Source organism: Mastomys coucha, chromosome X (assembly GCF_008632895.1).
Source record: "Mastomys coucha isolate ucsf_1 chromosome X, UCSF_Mcou_1, whole genome shotgun sequence".
Lineage (NCBI taxonomy): Eukaryota > Metazoa > Chordata > Mammalia > Rodentia > Muridae > Mastomys > Mastomys coucha.
In genome coordinates, this window is record NC_045030.1 from 52,330,198 (window position 1) to 52,349,079 (window position 18,882).

Here is an 18,882-nt window from a genome sequence, read left to right on the forward strand (position 1 = left end):
AAACAAAGTGCCATTAATGGCCTAGGGAGACAGCTCAGTTAGTGCTTGCTGTAGAGGCGTAAGGACCAAGTTTTTGCCCCAGAACCCACATACAGAAGCAGGTATGGTGACATGCGCCTCTAATCTCAACACTGTGGAAGCAAGGACAGGAAAATCCGTGATGCTCATTGGCTAGGCAGCAAGCTCCTTTAATACCCTCCACCCACTTCCCCATTGGTCACAAGAAAGTATCTATTCTAAATAGCAGTTCCTGATTGGCTGGCATTATTTGTACCAGCAATCCTTGCTCTCTCAGGCAGTCCTCAATTAGATCCTCCTGCAGGAATGCTGGTGTCACAGGCAGTCCTCAATTAGGTTCTCCTGCAGGAGATGCTTCTGCAGCTGCACGGCCCCCCAGCGTTTACATAGATGTGGCCCTGCAGTTCCTGCTACACATATACATGCTCCAAAATGTGTAAGGGTGCCAAAAATTGCTTCACTTGCTTTTATGTGACATGCCTAGGTATTTATAAATAACTAACACCACCAACTAAGCTAATCTCTAACAGAAATCTAACCTAAAGTTCCTAGAAATAGGAACCCTAATACTTCACAGTCCAGCATTGAACTGCTGACTGTTAGTAGTTTGAGGGAAGAGAAGTTAGAATGTTCTTTGTGGTCTATTGCCTCTGAGCCTGATCAAGTATGCTCAATAGCAGACTCCCATGTACAGCCTTCCAATTTACCATCCATGCTCACTGACAAAATCCTAACCTGCTCCCCATGCTCAGCTGAAAATGATGGTCAGGTCCTTTTTCTTTTTTTGGTTTCTCGAGACAGGGTTTCTCTGTGTAGCCCTGGCTGTCCTGGAACTCACTCTCTAGACCAGGCTGGCCTTGAACTCAGAAATCTGCCTGCCTCTGCCTCCCAAGTGCTGGGATTAAAGGAGTGCATGTGCCACCACCACCTGGCAGTCAGGTCCATTTTACATAAGGAAACACACCTTCTCTCTTTTCCATTCCACTGTCTGAATTGCAATGTTTTTGTGACATTTGGATCATCTGAAAACCATAATTCTTTTGAGAGAGGAGGTCGCATGTATGGTAGTTCAGGGTCTTCAGATACAATCAGGACCTGTAGACACAAAATGGTACTTATTAGGGCTGAGTAATTTAAAAGGAAAATGTCAAAACATTCACACTGGCTAAGTGCTTGCACACTATACCCTCTATGCCAAGCAAAATAACATACACCTTACCCTGGCTCCAGGATCCCGAGCCCGGATGGATCTGGCTGCTGCAAAAGCAGCAGTACCTCCACCAATCAGCAGGAAAGGGACATGACTTGGTACTCTGATTTGAGGAACTGAGCCTCCCTCCGCAGCTGTAAAAGACAAAACAAACAGAGGAAGTCTAAAAGGCTCTGATGACTCCTCTGCACTATTTCAAAAAGTCACCCAGCTTTCATCTCAGTCCTTTACATAAAATAACAGCACGCCTATACTAATCAAAAGCTTATTGAGATAAGTTATAACTCAGTGGTAGAAAGCTTGCCTATCATGTCTAAGATTCTGGGTTTGACAGCCAGAAATGAAAAGGAAAGAAAGAAAGAAAGAAAGAAAAGAAGAAAGAAAGGAAGAAAGAAATAGAGAAGACAAGGAAAAAACCCAGTCTTCATAACATTACAGTGGAAGGGCAAAAGCAAGCATTCCTTTCATTTTACCAGTAGCAAAAACATTTTAAGAGGACGAATGAGTTGCAATGTCATTCACTCATTGGGTCTATGCTGGCTCTAGGGCCTACCTTAAATATTAGTCTTTTCCTTATCACCCCCTTTTTAAGATAGGGTCTCACTATGTAGCCCAGGCTGTCCTCATCTTCCCATATGTTGGGATTAAAAATATAAACCATCACACCTGGCTATTTATTTCTCAAATATATTAGAAAACGCATACTAAAAGGCCTCTGTACTTCTTATTGGTTTTCTACTGACCACCAGGAAAATATCAAGATCAGTTGCACCTTTTGTTAGCAATAAAGGGGAAACACCTAGGAGGTCAATTGGGGATTATTATACAATGTTCATGAAGAAGGAGGCATTATTGAAAGAAGCAATACAAACCGCCTTTCCAGATTATAGGTCTAATTAAAGGATTAAAATATTCCCCTTTGAAAATCCAAGTGAATTAAATAGAAGGCTAGAGCTTTGTGCTGCAGGAAAACATATTTGTAACAACTCAAAACTCCAGATTCAAGGGAATTAATGTGACTGAAAAGGTTAGTCATTGGAAAAATGGCTTTCCTATCTTTTCCAGTAATTTTTTTTTCACCAAACTTCTATTAGCCTACCTTCAAAATTCTTGATCCAGTATTGTTCCTGTCTAAAAGAAATGCAGGGACAAAAATGGAGAAGAGATTGAAGGAAAGGCCATCTAGTGACTGGCTCAATTTGGGATCCATCCCATGGGCAGGCACAAAACCCTAGCACTATTACTGATGCCATGGTGTGCTTACAGACAGGAGCCTAGCATGGCTGTCCTCTGAGAGGCTCTACCATCAGCTGACTGAGACAGATGCAGATACCGGCAACCAAGCATCGGATGGAGGTTGGGGACCCGTGTGGAAGAGTTAGGAGATGGTCTGAAGGACCTGAAAGGGACTGCAACCCCATAGGAAAAACAACAGTGTCAACTAACCTGGATCCCTCAGAACTCCCAGAGACTAAGCCAAAAACCAAGGAGAATAAATAGGCTGGTCCATGGCCCCAGGCACATATGTAGCAGAGGACTGCCTTGTTTGACCTCAGTGGGAGAGGATGTGCCTAATCCTGTAGAGATTGATGATGTTCCAGGGAAGGAGGATGGGGGGGGGTGAGGTTGTGGGGAAAGCACCCTCTCAGAAGTAACGGGAAGAGGGGATGGGGTGAAGAACTCTTGGAGTGGGGACCAAAGAAGGTGGGAAACATTTAGAATGTAAATAAATAAACCAATTAAAAAAAAAAAAGAAATCCTGGACTGGAGAGATGGCTGAGTGGTTAAGAGCACTGACTGCTCTTTCAGAGATCCTGAGTTCAATTCCCAGCAATTACATGGTGGCTCACAACCATCTGTAATGAGATCTGATGTCCTCTTCTAGTGTGTCTGAAGACAGCTACAGTGTACTCACATACATAAGATAAATAAATCTTTGGGCCAGAGCAAGCAGAGGTCCTGAGTTCAATTCCCAGCAACCACATGATGGCTCACAACCATCTGTACAGCTACAGTGTACTCATATACATATAAATAAATAAATAAATCTTAAAAAAAGAAATCCAACATGAAAAAATGGACAGGTACCCACAATAATTAATTTTCTTCTCTAGCCTAAACTGCCAAGCAAATACTTTAGGAAATTGCTCCCTGTTGTGGGGTAAAACTATAGTTTCTAGAAACTTACAATTTCACACTCTTACACTTCAACAACATATTAACAAGTCATAGCACCTCAGCCTTAATTGTTTTCCGTTATTTAATCTTAAGACATACAGAAGAGACAGAGGTACAGAAGAGACATAGGGGACTCCTTACCGGAGGCAATGGCCCTCCTCTGTCTCTCTTCTGGTGACAGTCCTAATCCCATCACTCTTTCATTGTATCGCTTTTGGTCTTCTTTTATAGTCTTGTAGGCCTGTAGACCCAAACACGGAGAAAGTTTATTTCATGACACACCTATCTCATACCAAGAGCTAATATCATATCAATTAAATGAGAAGCTTTTGTCTACATTGAAGTTATTAGTTCCATTATGTAAAAACTACTAAGGCCAATTTTTCCTTTTTCAGTACTAGAGATGGAACCCAGAGCTTCATGCATACTAATCAAGCACTCTACCACTAAACTTAAACCTCAGCCCAAAATTCTTTTGTCAAGAAATAAAACTATTTAGTGTACACATATTTGATGAGAAAAGAATAGTTGAAAGTAGATGAAAATACATCATGTTTTCTGAGACTCTCAGAAAGAAACTCTCGATATTGAATTCCGAAAGTAGAACTAAAGGAAATGTAATGTTAGTGTAAGTATAGAAATGGCTGAAGCATAGAAAGGGTTGTTGCACTATGTGGGATACTAGTTGTAAAACCATCCTACGCGGCCCTAGGTAGAAACCGGGAAATATATCTTCATAGTAAATGTTTACGATTTTGCCAGGGATTGGGATATGTAGTTAAGTGTATACTATCTTTAAAATGTAAGCCATCTTTCCACTAATAGTTTTTACTTTTCCTAAACTAAGGGGGTAGAAATTTCACTTAGAAACACTACAAATTAATAATTATCAAGGGTCAAACACCATTTTCACTAAAATTGTTTTATTTCAAGCATACTCTTTCGCCTATACTTACAAATTGAGGAAGGATATTTCAGTATTATGACAAGTTTATATTGCTCATGTTAATAACATGTAACATCAAGATTTATTAATGACTTTTAAGTTAGTTTAAAAAACATTTAGAAGTTGAAGTCTACCTTCAATAATTCCTTATGTATATCAGGCCACTGAGCTATATTCCATAGTCCTAATTAGAATCTTTCAAAAAAGTAATGGCATCATTAATCCCAGTATTGGGTGGTGGAGGCAGGTGGATTTCTGTGAGTTGGAGGCCAGCCTGGTCTACATAATGAGTTCTAGGCTAGTAAGACTACATGCTGAGACCTTAATCTCAAAAGTAAATTCATTCATTCATTAATTCATTCATTTAAAAAATGGGATATGGTAATGGTGGCACATGTCTTTAATTCCAGCACTTGAGATGCAGAGGCAGGGACATCTCTGAGCTCAAAGCCAGCCTGGTCTACAGATCTAGTACCAGGAAAGTCAAGGCTACACAGAAAGACCCTGACTTGACATCCCCTTCCCAATAAATAAATTAAACAAATAAAAAAGGGCTGTGCATGGTAGCATATCCTTTAATTCCAACATTTGGCAAGGAGCGAAGGCTGGTCTCTATGAATTTTAGGATAGCCAGAACTATAAATGGATGAGGATTATGGTTTTTGAGACTGGGTTTCTTTGTGTAGCCACAGGTGTTCTGGATCTCCCTCTGTAGACCAGGGTGGCCTTGAACTCAAGAGATTCCCCTGCCTCTGCCTACCAAGTGCTGGGATTAATGCCACACACCACCACAGTCAAGCAGGATTAATTAACTAAAATATAAGTACTACCACCCAAGAATGATTCTTTTTGATAGGGCCTCATGTAGTTGAGGATCAGTCATCATGAACTGTCTTCACCTCTCACATCTTGGGATACAGGCATTCACCACAATGTCTGAATGCTGAATGATGCCCTTCTGGACACCAGACCTAGGGCTTCATGTATGCTAGGCAAAGGCTCAACTAACCGAGCCCAAAGATGTTTCTAATCACAATTTTTTGTTCTTTTGTACCTCAAATGGTCAACAAGATAAAAATTTAAATGACCATATCTCAAATGAAACCTCATACTAATTGCAGAAATAAGGACAATTAGAACAAGTATCATAAAATATACTCTAAGAATATTCCTATGAGGTTGGGGATGTGACTCAGTGGTAGAATGTTTGACACAAGGCCCTGGTTTTGATCCCTAATACCTTACAAAAATAAATTAATAAAGAAAAAAGGACTTTCTATGAACAATTTACAGAGCAGCTCATTAGGTGACATGCTGAAAATGGGGACCCTAAGCCCTGAAAGGCTAGTAAAATAGATGCTTTAATCTATTTTAAGAGTAAAATAGATGGTTTAATCTTTTTATCAAGAGGAGTGAAGAAGAAACAGGCCAGGGCTATGCTCATATTGAGAGGGTCATCCCAATGGTCTAAGCCATTTTTAACCTCCTGATGCTTTCCCACTGAAGAGTGGTACAGGGAAAGTTTTGTGGGAAAGGACTAAATTAAAGTTAGATGTGGATGTACATCAGCTTTTAAGCTTATTGTTCTAAAATGAAAGTTAGTTTACATACACACTAAGTAACAAATTCTATTCCCCAAAGAGTTTCTATGTTCCTAGTTTACACAGGTTTCCAATTAGAGGGCCAAATATATGCTAGCTAAGAAATACTACAAATTTATGAAAAATATTAGTACAGACAACCTTTCTAAATAAATGGGTTGCAAGATAAACTGCAATTATTTTATTATTTATTTCTATTTCAAGTGCACTGGTATTTTGCCTCCAATGTGTGTATGAGGGTGTGAGTTACAGACAGTTTTAAGTGGCTATGCGGGTGCTGGAAATTGAATCTGGGTCCTTTGGAAGAGCAGCCAATGTCTTAACTGTTGACCTATCTCTCTAACTCCCTAAACTGCATTTCTTACTACACATCCTGGGAAAGTGTTTTTCAAAGCCAATGGGACAAAGAGGGCCAGGACAATAAAGAACACTTAATATAGGAATCATTGAAGGATTAATTATAGTCCAATTAAAACATTTCTTCAAATGAAAAAAGTTGTGGAAGGAATATTGTTAAGGACTGAATTCATCAAATCATATGCTGAAGCCCTAACTGCCAAAATGATAGTCTCCAGAGACAGAAATGGTGACAAGTTGGATAGAGCTTTTACAAAAAGAGGAAGAGACATCAACACTATCGAATTTACTTTTTAACATGCCCTGACCCCATGTGAGGACAGAGTAATGTGGATGGTTGGCCACATACACATCATGAGGAAAACCTTCATGAGAAATTCAACCTTGTCTGATTTCCCAGCTTTCAGAATTGAAAAAAATTAATGCCTGTACACCAAACCATTTTGTATTTGGCTATGACAGTCTGAGAAACAAATATAAGCACTACATTATTTTTATTGGGTTTGTGTTTTTGCATGTATATACTCACATATGAATGCAAGTGTGTACCTGGAGGTCAGAGGACAAGTTTACAGAATTGTGGTTTTTACTCTCCATCATCCCAGGGATTGAATTCAGGTGCTAGGCAAGGCCACAGGCACCTGGCCATCTCATCAGCCCTGAACCTTATGGAATTTGCAGCTATAGAAATCGCACCAAATCTGGACACTGATTTTAAATTAAGTTTCTCCTATGACTAATATGAATTTCAGAGGGGTTGGGGGTTTAGCTCAGTGGTAGAGCGCTTGCCTAGCAAGCACAAGGTCCTAGGTTTGGTCCTTAGCTCTGAAGAAAAAAAAGAAAAGAAAAGAAAGAAAGAAAATGACCAAAATGTATGAAATGTCATAATCAAGCCAGCCATGTATGAATTTCAGAGAAAAAAATGAAGCCACTTGATAGCAGGTTTTCAACTATTTAAAACCTGAAACACAAGTATACAGATTAGTTTGATAAATGTAGACAAAAGCTTATCATTTCCCCTGGAGCCATTATAATAGGTATATTACCACCAGAGTTTGGATAAACACAGAGGGCAATGAAGCATTTAACTGAATGACTTGAGAGGAATTTGTGTTTCACAGATATTTTTAAGACAGGAGAAAGCAACAGTGGCTGGCCCATCTTGTAGTTCGGCATCAAGAATATCTGCACGGTTAAGTGTGGGGCCATCTAACTCTGGTCAGCAACACAACCAGAGCTTTAACAGATTCAAATCATTATTAACCTACCTAATGCAAACGCTTTAAAATTATTTTTAAATAAATGGAGTAGAAGAGATATGAAAAATATGAAATGGAAAAGTTAAGGCTCAGAAGGTAGAATCTGAATCATCAATGAGAGGTGTTCAAGACATCACCCTACACGAATGCTTCAGCCACTTGTTTGACCAAATTAGAGGTAACAAAGGGACACTGCCAAGTGAATTTAGTTTGAAGTAGATTATGGGTGGTTTGGGAAAATACTCCAACCTCTGTGGCTCTGAGGACCTCCTCAATAAAATGCCTTTTCATAGCAAATGCCAGGTTGATTGCTTGCCACAATACAGGAAAATTACATTTTAGCTAAAATGATTCAAAGTAGATGGTGCTCAAGCTCCCTCTATTTGTTTATTCAACATTTCCTGAGACGGTCTTGTTAGACATGCAGCATTAAAGCACAATATACTTCAGCAGCATAAAAATAAGCACAAATTTGAAAAAAGTTTCAAAAAAACAAAGGTTGATTATATTTGGCTCTAAATTTATGGGTCTGGATTGATGTAGTATAATTCAATGGTTTGAAAAATAAGATTTGAGGACTCTCTAGTGACTGACAATGTCCCTTTAACAAACGTCTATAGAAAGCACATGCTGAGAATATTTTTACCATATTCTATGAACCAAGTTATTATTAGTACCATAGTCTTACCCATCGTATCCCCAAACATATTTTAGCATAAGCATCTTACATAATAAATTCCTGCCCCAGTCACTGTTGCTCCTACAATTAAGAAGTATACTAGGCTGCTGCCATCTTTCCCAGAAGCACCTGGAGACACTAGCGATCTAGAAGGGGATCCTAGGAGATGACACTGCACAACTGTAGGCAAACATACGGCCAAGAAGGAGACAAAAAATAGAGAAAGCACTAAGTATTAATGAATGGGCATTTAATGCAAATGCAGGAGAATGCCTCTCTGTCAAAATGTGTTATCGAGCAGAATTTTTTTCTATATCTTGCTCTGATCTAACTTACACCTGGCAGGAGCTGACTACTCCTTTTGGAGTCAGGTTAAGGTATGAGGATATGGGTAACTTAATTTTCATGCCCCCCCAACCTATTGCCAGAAGAACAAAAATAATTTTACTATTATCAGCAGAGAAAGACCTAAGACTGTAGTGGCATCCAACCTTTCCTTCTTACTGTGCAAAGCAAACAGCTTTCTTTGATCAAGATGTTGGTAGGCATCATCAAAGTAAATTCACTCAATCTTACAGTACACTCTGCCAAGTTAAAAGAAAAAAACACCCACAGAATAAATTCTCTGTGACCTGCTAGGATGATCAGGTCATTTAAGGAGATGTACTTGTGCTAACAGTGTGAAGTAATTACTCCCCAAAATGCCATTCTACAACTCGAGATACTAGGCCCATTTCTATAATTTAGTCTTTGAGTGGGATCCAGGGATTTAGTTTTCCTTTTAGGAATGCTTAGTATTTTTTTTTTTTTTTTGAAAGCTGTTTATCTAAACTCTCAATCTCAAGCTAAGAAAAAAATCTTTTAAAAATTGACAAATTGAAATCAAATATTGTACTTAGGAGATGCAGTGAATTTTGCATTTGTTTACAGGTTACTTCATCACAATCAAGAGAACAAGTGTCATTTTGTGGGTTAGTCAAGCCTAAGGCAACACAGCAGTTTTCATGCAAAGAATAAAAAGACAAGTAAAAGGAGCAAAGATCAGTCAACATGAGAGTAAATATCAGCCATCCCCACATGGGCTCCCACAGACTCTTTAAAGAAGGCCTTTGGAACTTTTCCTACAGGAGAAAGCAGAATTATTTGCAAAAGGTTTAAAGCAGAGTACTGAGTTGATCAATGGGAGCTGTCTGGCAGCTTTTCTACACAAGCTGCTTTTTTACTTACATATGCACCAGCTCCTATTGTTGATAAGCCCACAAAAAGGACTAATACAGATTTATCCATTTTGCCCCCTGATGAACCAGAGCTAGCCATTTGTCTTGCCATCTGGAGTTCTAGAGGAACACGCCATTGCTGGAACAAGTTGCCTAAAGGAACACAATTTGTTAACACACACAAATAGAATAGTTAACACATGCTTATGATAAATATCAATGTATTATTGAAATAGAGAATTATACCTTGGGCTGCATGATGTTCACTGTTCTATGACCAAGAAAAATATAATCAAACTGTACACATAAATACTACAGACATTTATGTATAACTTTGGCTATCAGACTTCTTTTTTAAGGCAAGGTTTTGCTTCATAGCCCCAGCTGATATCAAACTTGTAATCACACTAAGCCTAAACGACCATACCCAGCTTAGCTTCTGGAGTTCTCAAGAATACAATTTAAATGTTATTCAGTGAGGATATTCACAGCTCCCAGGAAGTTGGTTAACCAAAAAAAGAGCAGTTCAAGAAATCTTTACAATGCAGTAAACACTGAGATAACTTACTTAGTAAACAGCCACTCCTCAGAATCTGTGGGGCTTTGATTCCAAATCCCCAGAAGGAACTAAAATTCACCTATGCTTAAGTCCCTTATAGAATGTGGTGTGGAGTTTGCATATAACCTATGCTTTTTTTTTTTTTTTTCGAGACAGGGTTTCTCTGTATAGCCCTGGCTGTCCTGGAACTCACTCTGTAGACCAGGCTGGCCTCAAACTCAGAAATCCGCCTGCCTCTGCCTCCCAAGCGCTGGGATTAAAGGCATGTGCCACCACCGCCCGGCTTCAACCTATGCTTATTATCACATATACTTCAAACCATCTCTGAATTACTTATAATCATTAATACAATGTGAGTAGCTGCTACACTATATTGCTTAGTGAAAACAACCAGAAAACAAAAAAACAAAATTTATACATGTTCAGTACAGAAATACATTTATTTATTTATTTATTTATTTATTTATTTATTTATTTATTGAAACAGGGCCTCACAAATAGCCTGGCTAGCCTGGAGCTTGCTAAGTAGCCTGCCTCTGCCTCCCAAGTGATGGGATTAAAGCATACATCATCATGCCTGGCTTGAAAATATTTTTGTTTAATGGTTGGCTGAATCCATGGATGAAGACAGAAGGTAAAAAAATATACAAAATTGACACAGGCTAGCTGGGACATTATGTTACCTATTTCAGAAACAATCTACCAGGCCCAAACCTTACTTAATTACAACCCTGGAACACAGTTTTGTCTGGTGTGAAAAGTAACGTGTCCTAGAAGAAAAAAACATTAAATATCAGAAGGAAGTCAGAATGAAAATTTCATAATGAATTTAACCTCTCACAAATAACTGAAGAACTTAACATATATTTCAGAATGACAAAATTAAAGTGCTGGCCAATATATTTTTGTTTCTCTTTCAAAATATACAGTCATTTTTATGTACAACTAATTAATGCTAAGTAATAATCATACAACCATGACATCCTATGAACATGAAAATGTGAATCATTTCAAAGTTTCTTTTTTCCCAGTGGATGGTGACATTTTCAGATGAGGCTTGTCCTTAGAACCTTCTCATATTATTCCATATGGCTGTTCACTACTAATTTAGAATGGCCATTTTCAGTTTTGTGAGGAGTCTGGTCTCTGTAACAATCAATTCTTCTGGGTATGAAAGCAGCCCCCCAAATACACAGGTCTATGTTCCAATAAAACTTTACTTATAGCCACTAAAATCTGTTTTAAATATTTATTAAGTATTACAATATTGTCTATTAGTAAGGTTTTCTTGGCCATTTAAAATACAGAAACACTGGGTTGGCGAGATGGCTCAGCGGGTAAGAGCACTGACTGCTCTTCCAAAGGTCCTGAGTTCAGATCTCAGCGGATCTCAGCAATCACCCATGATGAGATATGACGCTCTCTTCTGGTGCATTTGAAGACAGCTACAGTGAATTACACAGGAGTGAGCGGGGCTGGAGCAAGCAGGGGCCAGAGAGAGCAGGCCGCAGAGGTCCTGAGTTCAATTCCCAGCAGCCACACACATGATGGCTCATGGCCATCTGAACAGCTACAGTGTACTCATATACATAAAATAAATAAAATAAATCTTTAAAAAAAATACAGAAACACTGTCTACGGTAGCTTATACCTATAATCTTAGCAGTAGGGTGGCTGAGGCAGGAGGGCTGCTGCAGATTTGAGGCCAGCCTAGATTACAGTGTAAAAATGGCCCCAAAATACGTCAAAACTACAAAAATAAATAAATAAAGCCTTGGCGTGGGGGGAGGGGTCATGCCTGTAATTTCAATTCTAGGACTTGAAAGGGTGAGGCTCGATAATACGAAATTGAAAGACAGGAAAGACTACATAGTACGTCTAGGTCAACTCAAGCTACAAAGTGAGATTCTGTCTCAAAAAATAAAATACATCAACAACAAAAAGTAAAATCTACTTCACTTGTGTACGAGCTATCTGGTCACATTTGGCTGAGCAGCAGCAGCAGCAGCAGAAGTAGTAGTAGTAGTAGTAGTAGGACTTATAACACAATTTCCAGTAACTCAATCTGTGCTTCTGTAATTTTCCTGATACACAGTAGGAAATAATATTTTAAGAGTGAGGGTCTCACTATGCAGTCCTGATTGGCCCAGAACTTGCTATGTATATCAAGCTGGCCCTGAACTCATAGAAATCTGTCTGTCTCAATATCCAGAGTACTGGGATTAAAGGTGTATACTGCTACCTGATCATGGTTTAATATATATTGCTAAAAAATGAAAGAAAAATGGGAATTTTTTTCTAAATTGATTGATATTGATCAAACTTTTGTTGTTGGGTTTTTTTTGTTTTGTTTTGTTTTGTTTTGTTTTCTTTGAGATGAGAATTTGCTATGTAGTTCTGACTTGCTTTGAACTCAGGCTCCCCAGTACTTTGACTGGACATTTAGTTCTATTTGTTTTGTTTGTTTCAGACATGGTTTCACATTATAGACTGGGCAGAGTTGGAACTCACTATGTTGCATAGGCTAGCCTCTAAATCTTGGCAATCCTCCTCCTACTGGGATTACAGTTATGAACCATGTCTTTGGCGTTGACTAAACATTAAAAAATTCTTTGAGATTTCTAACTGGATCTCATTAATATCACATTGTTTAGTAGAAAGAAATTGGTAAATTTAAGTACCACAGATTATCACTAGAGTAATACTTTAGCAAGCAAACTCATTTTTGGAGGCCTCAATTTTTTCTATTATCTATACTCCTAGTCCTTTCTAGAAACACTTTCATACAGTGAGGCACTTAGAAATTCTAAATAATTAAGAAGTCTATATGCTCTTAAAACTTGACTCCTAAACATCAAATTAAATTTTTCAACATGGATAAAACACAGCCTATTCAAGATGCCTACTGTTCTAGATACCTTTCTGTAAAGAATACAACAACTACTTAATTTTATCAGCCCCTGAAAAATTATCAAGCCTTGCTGGAATTTTAGAAGAATTAGAATGATAACTATCCCCTGAAATTTCTGAGCCACTGAGCCACTGAACAGGCAGCAAACACAGGCTGGTCTGAGGCCCTGACACATATACAGGAGGGGACTGCCTGGTCTGGCCTCAGTGAGAGAAGAAATGTCTAATCCTTGAGAGATTTGAGGCCCCAGGAAGTAGGGAGGGCTGGGGGGCATCCTTTTGAAGGCAAGGGGAGGAGGAATTGGATAAGGAATTTTGGGAGGGGAACAATCAATAGACTGTAAAAAAAATAAGATTAATAATAAAAATGAACGATAACTATTGTACCGTATGAGTCATTCTTACAAGAAGCACAAAAGAAAAAAATGTTTTAGATAACAAAACAGAAAAAAAAGAGAGAGAGAAAAGAAGCCCTTCACTAAGAACTCAGTATGTATCAGAAATTGTAGAGAAGGCTTGGGATATAAGAACAGATAGGACAGACTCCCAGTCCTTGGATTTAGGACAGAGAAATAGCTATTGTTATTCTGAATATGAGAAAAATATTCTTTTTTTTTTTTTGAGACAGGGTTTCTCTGTGTAGCCTTGGCTGTCCTGGAACTCACTCTGTAGACCAGGCTGGCCTCGAACTCAGAAATCCGCCTGCCTCTGCCTCCCAAGTGCTGGGATTAAAGGCGTGCGCCACCACCGCCCGGCTGAGAAAAATATTCTTGATGCAAATCACAAGAGAACCAAAGCTGCTCAGTTTGTCTTTCTTAATTCTTAAGTCAGGAGAAGTGAAAAAATAAGAGTCTTTTGCAGATCCTGGAGTAAACGTGGAGTTTGTCCTTTACTCAATTCATATAACTAGGGAACTTTCAGAAGCATGATCTAGAAAAATGTTAACACATGCAGCAACTCCCTCAAAACAATAAAAAATCCAACTTATTAACTGTTTACAGAAAAAGTTGTCCTGTTAAAAATTCTGGTGGCTCACGCCTTTAATCCCAGCACTTGGGAGGCAGAGGCAGGTGGATTTCTGAGTTCGAGGCCAGCCTGGTCTACAGAGTGAGTTCCAGGACAGCTACACAGAGAAACCCTGTCTCTGGGGAAAAAAAGTTGTCCTGTCAAAGATTTTCTTTTCTGGAAAGCCTTGACTAGGTAAGTAGAGTGCAGAACACTCATCTAGGCTTTAAAAAGATGCCACCAAGTACAGTGGCTCAGAACTACAATTAAGACCTCTAGAGGCTAAGACAGAAGAAGGACCATGAGATCAAGATGATATTTAGCTACATAGTGAGTTGTAACAACAGGAATACATACCAAGATCTTATCTCAAAATATCAATGTGCCATTTGGCAGTATCCACAATCTAGGATTCTAGGCCACAAGGAGCTCAGTTTCTTCTTTAAAGATGCAAAGATTCAAGACAAGCTACTGGTGAACATCTTTAATTCCAGCACTGAGAAGGCAGATCCAGGCAGACCTCCATGAGGCCAGCCTGGTCCACACAGTGAGTTCCAGGGCAATCAGGGCAGCATAATAGACTGGGTCTCAAAAAAAAAAAAAAGATGCTGTGATTACAAGTAAAGAAAAAATATTTAACTATTTGAACCTTAGGTCAGGGAGTTAAGTGATCAGTTCGACCACAACAGGCAGCATAATGTCTGGTGAATAAATCAAATGTTACAGAACACAAAATATCTATTACCAACTCCTTCTGCTGCCCGGTAATAGATGCAGGCACAGAGTTGTGACTTAGTTACCTTTTATCAATTTCTAGAAAGAGGTAGAAGGTCCAAATATAGCACAACAGCAGGAACTGACGTTTCAAGACAAAAAGCAAAGTGTAATAGAAATGAGCCTAACAATGCTGAGAGATGTAGATGACATAGTTTTAATGCAGGCTCAAGGTTTACTAAAACAAGACAAATAAAAGCAGAGAATAAAGATTGTGAACAACCTGGCAGAGCATTGCAGGCAGGGAGGGGATAAAAGAGGGCAAAGTGGTACATAAACCTTGTCTCTTGCCCACCTCTGTGAAAATATATGGCAGATGCTCCTATGTGAAAATGAAATCAGATTAAAGACAATTGGCAAATGAGCCATAAAACATTAATTCCTACAATGACATTACCATAATTTCTTTTGGAAACTGTATCCCTACCCCCACTCATTCTTAAAGCAGGTGAGGTCATACCCTGGTACATGGACAAAGAAGTGCGTGCCAAAAGATGGATGGGTATTTCAGGAAGCCATGCTATCTTCTCCAGGAGAGGCCTTCAAACAAAGCCATGCAGTGGGGGAAAAGCATTTCAGTCTGTATTTTTCCACAGATCTACTATTATAGTCATATGAATATTTAATTGATGAGAACATTTGGTTAGCTACCAGAATTCTGGTAAAAAGCTATATATCTAGCAAAGTAAGTGCACAATATTAGAAAAGGTAGTATCTTTGGGTTATCTAATTTTTTAAACATTTCTCCACAATTTACACACAGCACCACTGTTTCCATGAACAGAACTCACACAAATTATATTCACTGGGTTTTTAGAAAACCTAGAGGTAATTTTTTTCTAAAACATAAATTCTTAAGTTCCAAAGAGATTAACTGAGATAACATTTACTTTTTTTGAGGCAGGTCTCAACTATATAGACTAGCTTAGAACATGCTATGTAGACCAGGATGGCCTTGAACTCACTAAGATCTGCTGCCTCTGCTTCCAGAGCCTTAGGATTAAAGTCATATGTCACCATACCCAGCAGATAACACCCATTAAGAAATATTTTTGACTTGTACCAAGTGGACAAACTATCCAAACACATTTGCAAAGGTCCTAACAATCAAAAAGTGTTTCCACTTCTCTTTTTGTTTTTGTTTTTGTTTGTTTTTTCGAGACAGGGTTTCTCTGTATAGCTGTGGCTGTCCTGGAACTCACTCTGTAGACCAGGCTGGCCTTGGAACTCAGAAATCCACCTGCCTCTGCCTCCCAAGTGCTGGGATTAAAGACATGGCCACCACTGCCTGGCGTGTTTCCACTTCTTACTCCTATTCCACTTCTTACTCCTAAACTACACAAAAGGCATCTGCACATCAAAAAAGACTCAAGGGTAACATTTTATATCATAAATGTAATTACTCTAGGATGATGATTTTTAAAAATGTTGATTTAAAAATACACCTTGGAGAAGGGGGTGGTGGTGTCATTCATTCCCACAAATCTGTATAGGTAGAAAAGAAGATGATGACTCAAGCTATGCTCAGATAAACCCATGGATATCAGAAGCACAAGGGGCTAATAAGTGGAAAGAGAAGCTAATTCATTCTTAACTGTTTCAGGTCAAACTTTAGGAAGTAGGATCGGGGTGTAGCAATAAGATTAGAGGCCTAGAGACTGGCAGAGTAGCTTTAGCTCTACTTACTAATTATATGACCTTCTGCAAGTAATTTCACCTGTCCCTCAATTTATTATTCATAAAATGAGTGGGTTGGTGTTTACCACAAAATCCCTTCCAGGTCTAAAGTTTGATGAGACAACTCCCCAGAGAACAAATACAGCGTGTTGTAAAAAAAGTTCATTGAAGCCTATAAGACCACCACCAGGTACTGAACTGTCTGGTCATCTCAAGTCAATTCTGAGCTAATTCTCTTGACGTCTGGTGTACAATTGAGTTTCTACTGGTGAAACACCATTCCCACATCTTAGGGCATTCAAATATACAGCTCTCAAGTGGAGTTTTGGGAGGTAGAGCTGATAATCTGATTTACAGAAGAAACTTGTGACTGTGCCCCAATCACTAAATGACAACATCCATCTGACCTCAATGCTTTAAAAAGGCAAGGTAGCAGAGACGGGTAAAATGGTTTAGCCAAGCGTACTGTTATCCCCAAATCGCAAAGCCTTTCCCAGGAGAAGGCCTCGTGCTGACGTCTGGGGTTCAAATCTCTTGAAGGTCAGGCCGGCACAAGTGTGCCTATTCCTCAGCTTGTAAACTCTTGGGTTCATATCCCGCCAATTTGGAATTCTTGCGACTGTGAAAGAAAGTTTTGTTTTTTGTTTTTTGAAGGCCAGGGGAGCTCTGCGAGGGATGAGGGAGCCTATGGCACCTAGGCCATTGGACTTTGAAGTAGGGTAAGGGGTTCCCTGGGACGGGTCAGCGAGTCACCTGGAAGCCGGTTCCTCAGTTTCGGCCTCTGGACGCACACCGTCCGCACCAAGGGCACCAGTTTCTGCTTGAAAGCACCCGCCAGGCCTCCACACCGGAACATTTCGGCGACCGCTCCTCGGAAGCTGCCCGCTCCTTCCTTTTCTTTTCACACACCGTCGAATGGGTCAAACCCTATGGGCTCGGGTCCGCTCCCCCTCCCGTCACACGCACACTACGCAGGCTCCTCCTCCCAGCCCCGAGTGGACATTGGATAAGGAAACCGGCCCGCTAGAGCCCGGAGGGGTGGGCGGGGGGAAAGGCACTGAAGCTGGAGACCTACTGCGCAGGCGTAATACTCAGCGCGCATTGCAATTGGTCCCACAGCGAGGAGGTCCGCGCATGCGTCCGACTGCACGCGCTCTGCACAGCCCTGGGCCCCGCCTCCGGATTTGCAAGTTTCCACGAGTTAGAGGCTCGGTAGAAGGTTGAGCCGCTTAAGGAACCTGGTCAAGGGAGACTTGTGCCCGGAGGCAGTGGGTGGTGCTGCCGCTGTGTAGCTAATGGGAACTGATGGCACGTCACTAAAACTGACCCGAGAACCTTACTTTCTGTTTTTGTGTGTTTTAGGCAACTACCTAGGCAGCACTTAAGCCTTTTTGAATCTCTTTCTGTGATCCAATTCTAGTCTTTCCCCAAGTCTTAGTCATCGAACCCGACTTCCTGATTCCTGAATAAATTCCATCCATCTTTTAAAAGTAACTGGCACTCTCTTAAGCAGCCCGTTTTTGTTTTTTGTTTGTTTGTTTGTTTGTTTGTTTGTTTTGTGGGGGGGAGGTGGTTTGGAGTGGGGCGTGTACTATTTACTTTCCGTATTATATTTCCGTTATCACTTTAATTCGCTGCACCAAGTACCATAGACAGTCTCTCGCGCTATTATGGCCTTCATGCTTGAGAAGAGAACGCTGAGCGGAAAAGTTTGTGCCTGACAGATTTTCTGTGAAAGAAATTCTAAGCAGGACTTAGAAAGTTGTGGGAGATACAGAGTGAGCACTGAGAGAAAGTAGGTATTTTGCTCTCCTGTGGGAGATTTGAATGGCAGATTAAGAACTGTGTGTAGTGGCCTAGAGCCTGAACTCTCAGCATTGAGGAGGCAGAGGCAGAAGGACAGCAAGTAAATTTGAGGCCAGCCTGGTTTATATCAAGCCAGCCAAGGCTTCGTGGTGAAAAGGCCCTGTCCCTGTTAGGGAACAGTACTATATAAGAGGCTTTTGTGAACATAAAAACATGGAAAGTGATCACTAATGGGATCTATTTGTCATTTAGATGATACCTACCACAGAACCACTGCAAGGAAGAAGTTTGGGACCGAATCACTAGTGGAAGAGAAAGAGTAGTATTTCAGAGGGTAAATGCATTGAGTCCAAAAGTAATATTTTTAGGGTTTAACCATGTTGACCTGGACTCCATAGGGACCTAGGTTGAATCCTGTCTCTGCTACTTGGATGGCTTCAACTGGCCTGGAGACGATTGGACTTAAGGATAGAAACCTATAATTTCTCAGGGCATGGAATTTAATTAGGAATTAGAGACCAACCTGAGCAGCATAAACTGCTTCAAAACAACACCGAAAGACAGTTCAGAAATAAAGTTCAGTCCAGTTTCAGGATACAATGACAGAAGACTTGCTGTCTTAGCAAGTAGTGATAAGGAATACAAGTGGAATGGGGCCAAACTTGAACTGTCAAGTGAATTTGGCC

General features: G+C 39.9%; 1 protein-coding gene across 3 annotated transcripts in view; it reads right to left on the minus strand.

Moving 5' to 3' along the window:
• The window catches only part of Aifm1 (apoptosis inducing factor mitochondria associated 1), a 37,428-nt gene extending 19,943 nt beyond the window's left edge, over positions 1 to 17,485 (minus strand). Inside the window, exons 1-5 of one of the 3 annotated variants that reach the window (XM_031356718.1) lie at positions 17,144 to 17,485; positions 9,476 to 9,618; positions 3,548 to 3,647; positions 1,238 to 1,362; positions 983 to 1,113 (exon numbers count right to left, since the gene is read on the minus strand). In XM_031356718.1, coding sequence (XP_031212578.1) covers positions 983 to 1,113; positions 1,238 to 1,362; positions 3,548 to 3,647; positions 9,476 to 9,618; positions 17,144 to 17,246 — 602 coding nt within the window. In that variant the 5' untranslated portion in view covers positions 17,247 to 17,485. Of the gene's footprint in view, positions 1 to 982; positions 1,114 to 1,237; positions 1,363 to 3,547; positions 3,648 to 8,297; positions 8,429 to 9,475; positions 9,619 to 17,143 lie in introns of all 3 variants that reach the window. The other 2 variants (XM_031356814.1, XM_031356763.1) reach the window with 2 other exon arrangements.
• Positions 17,486 to 18,882: the final 1,397 nt, after the last annotated feature.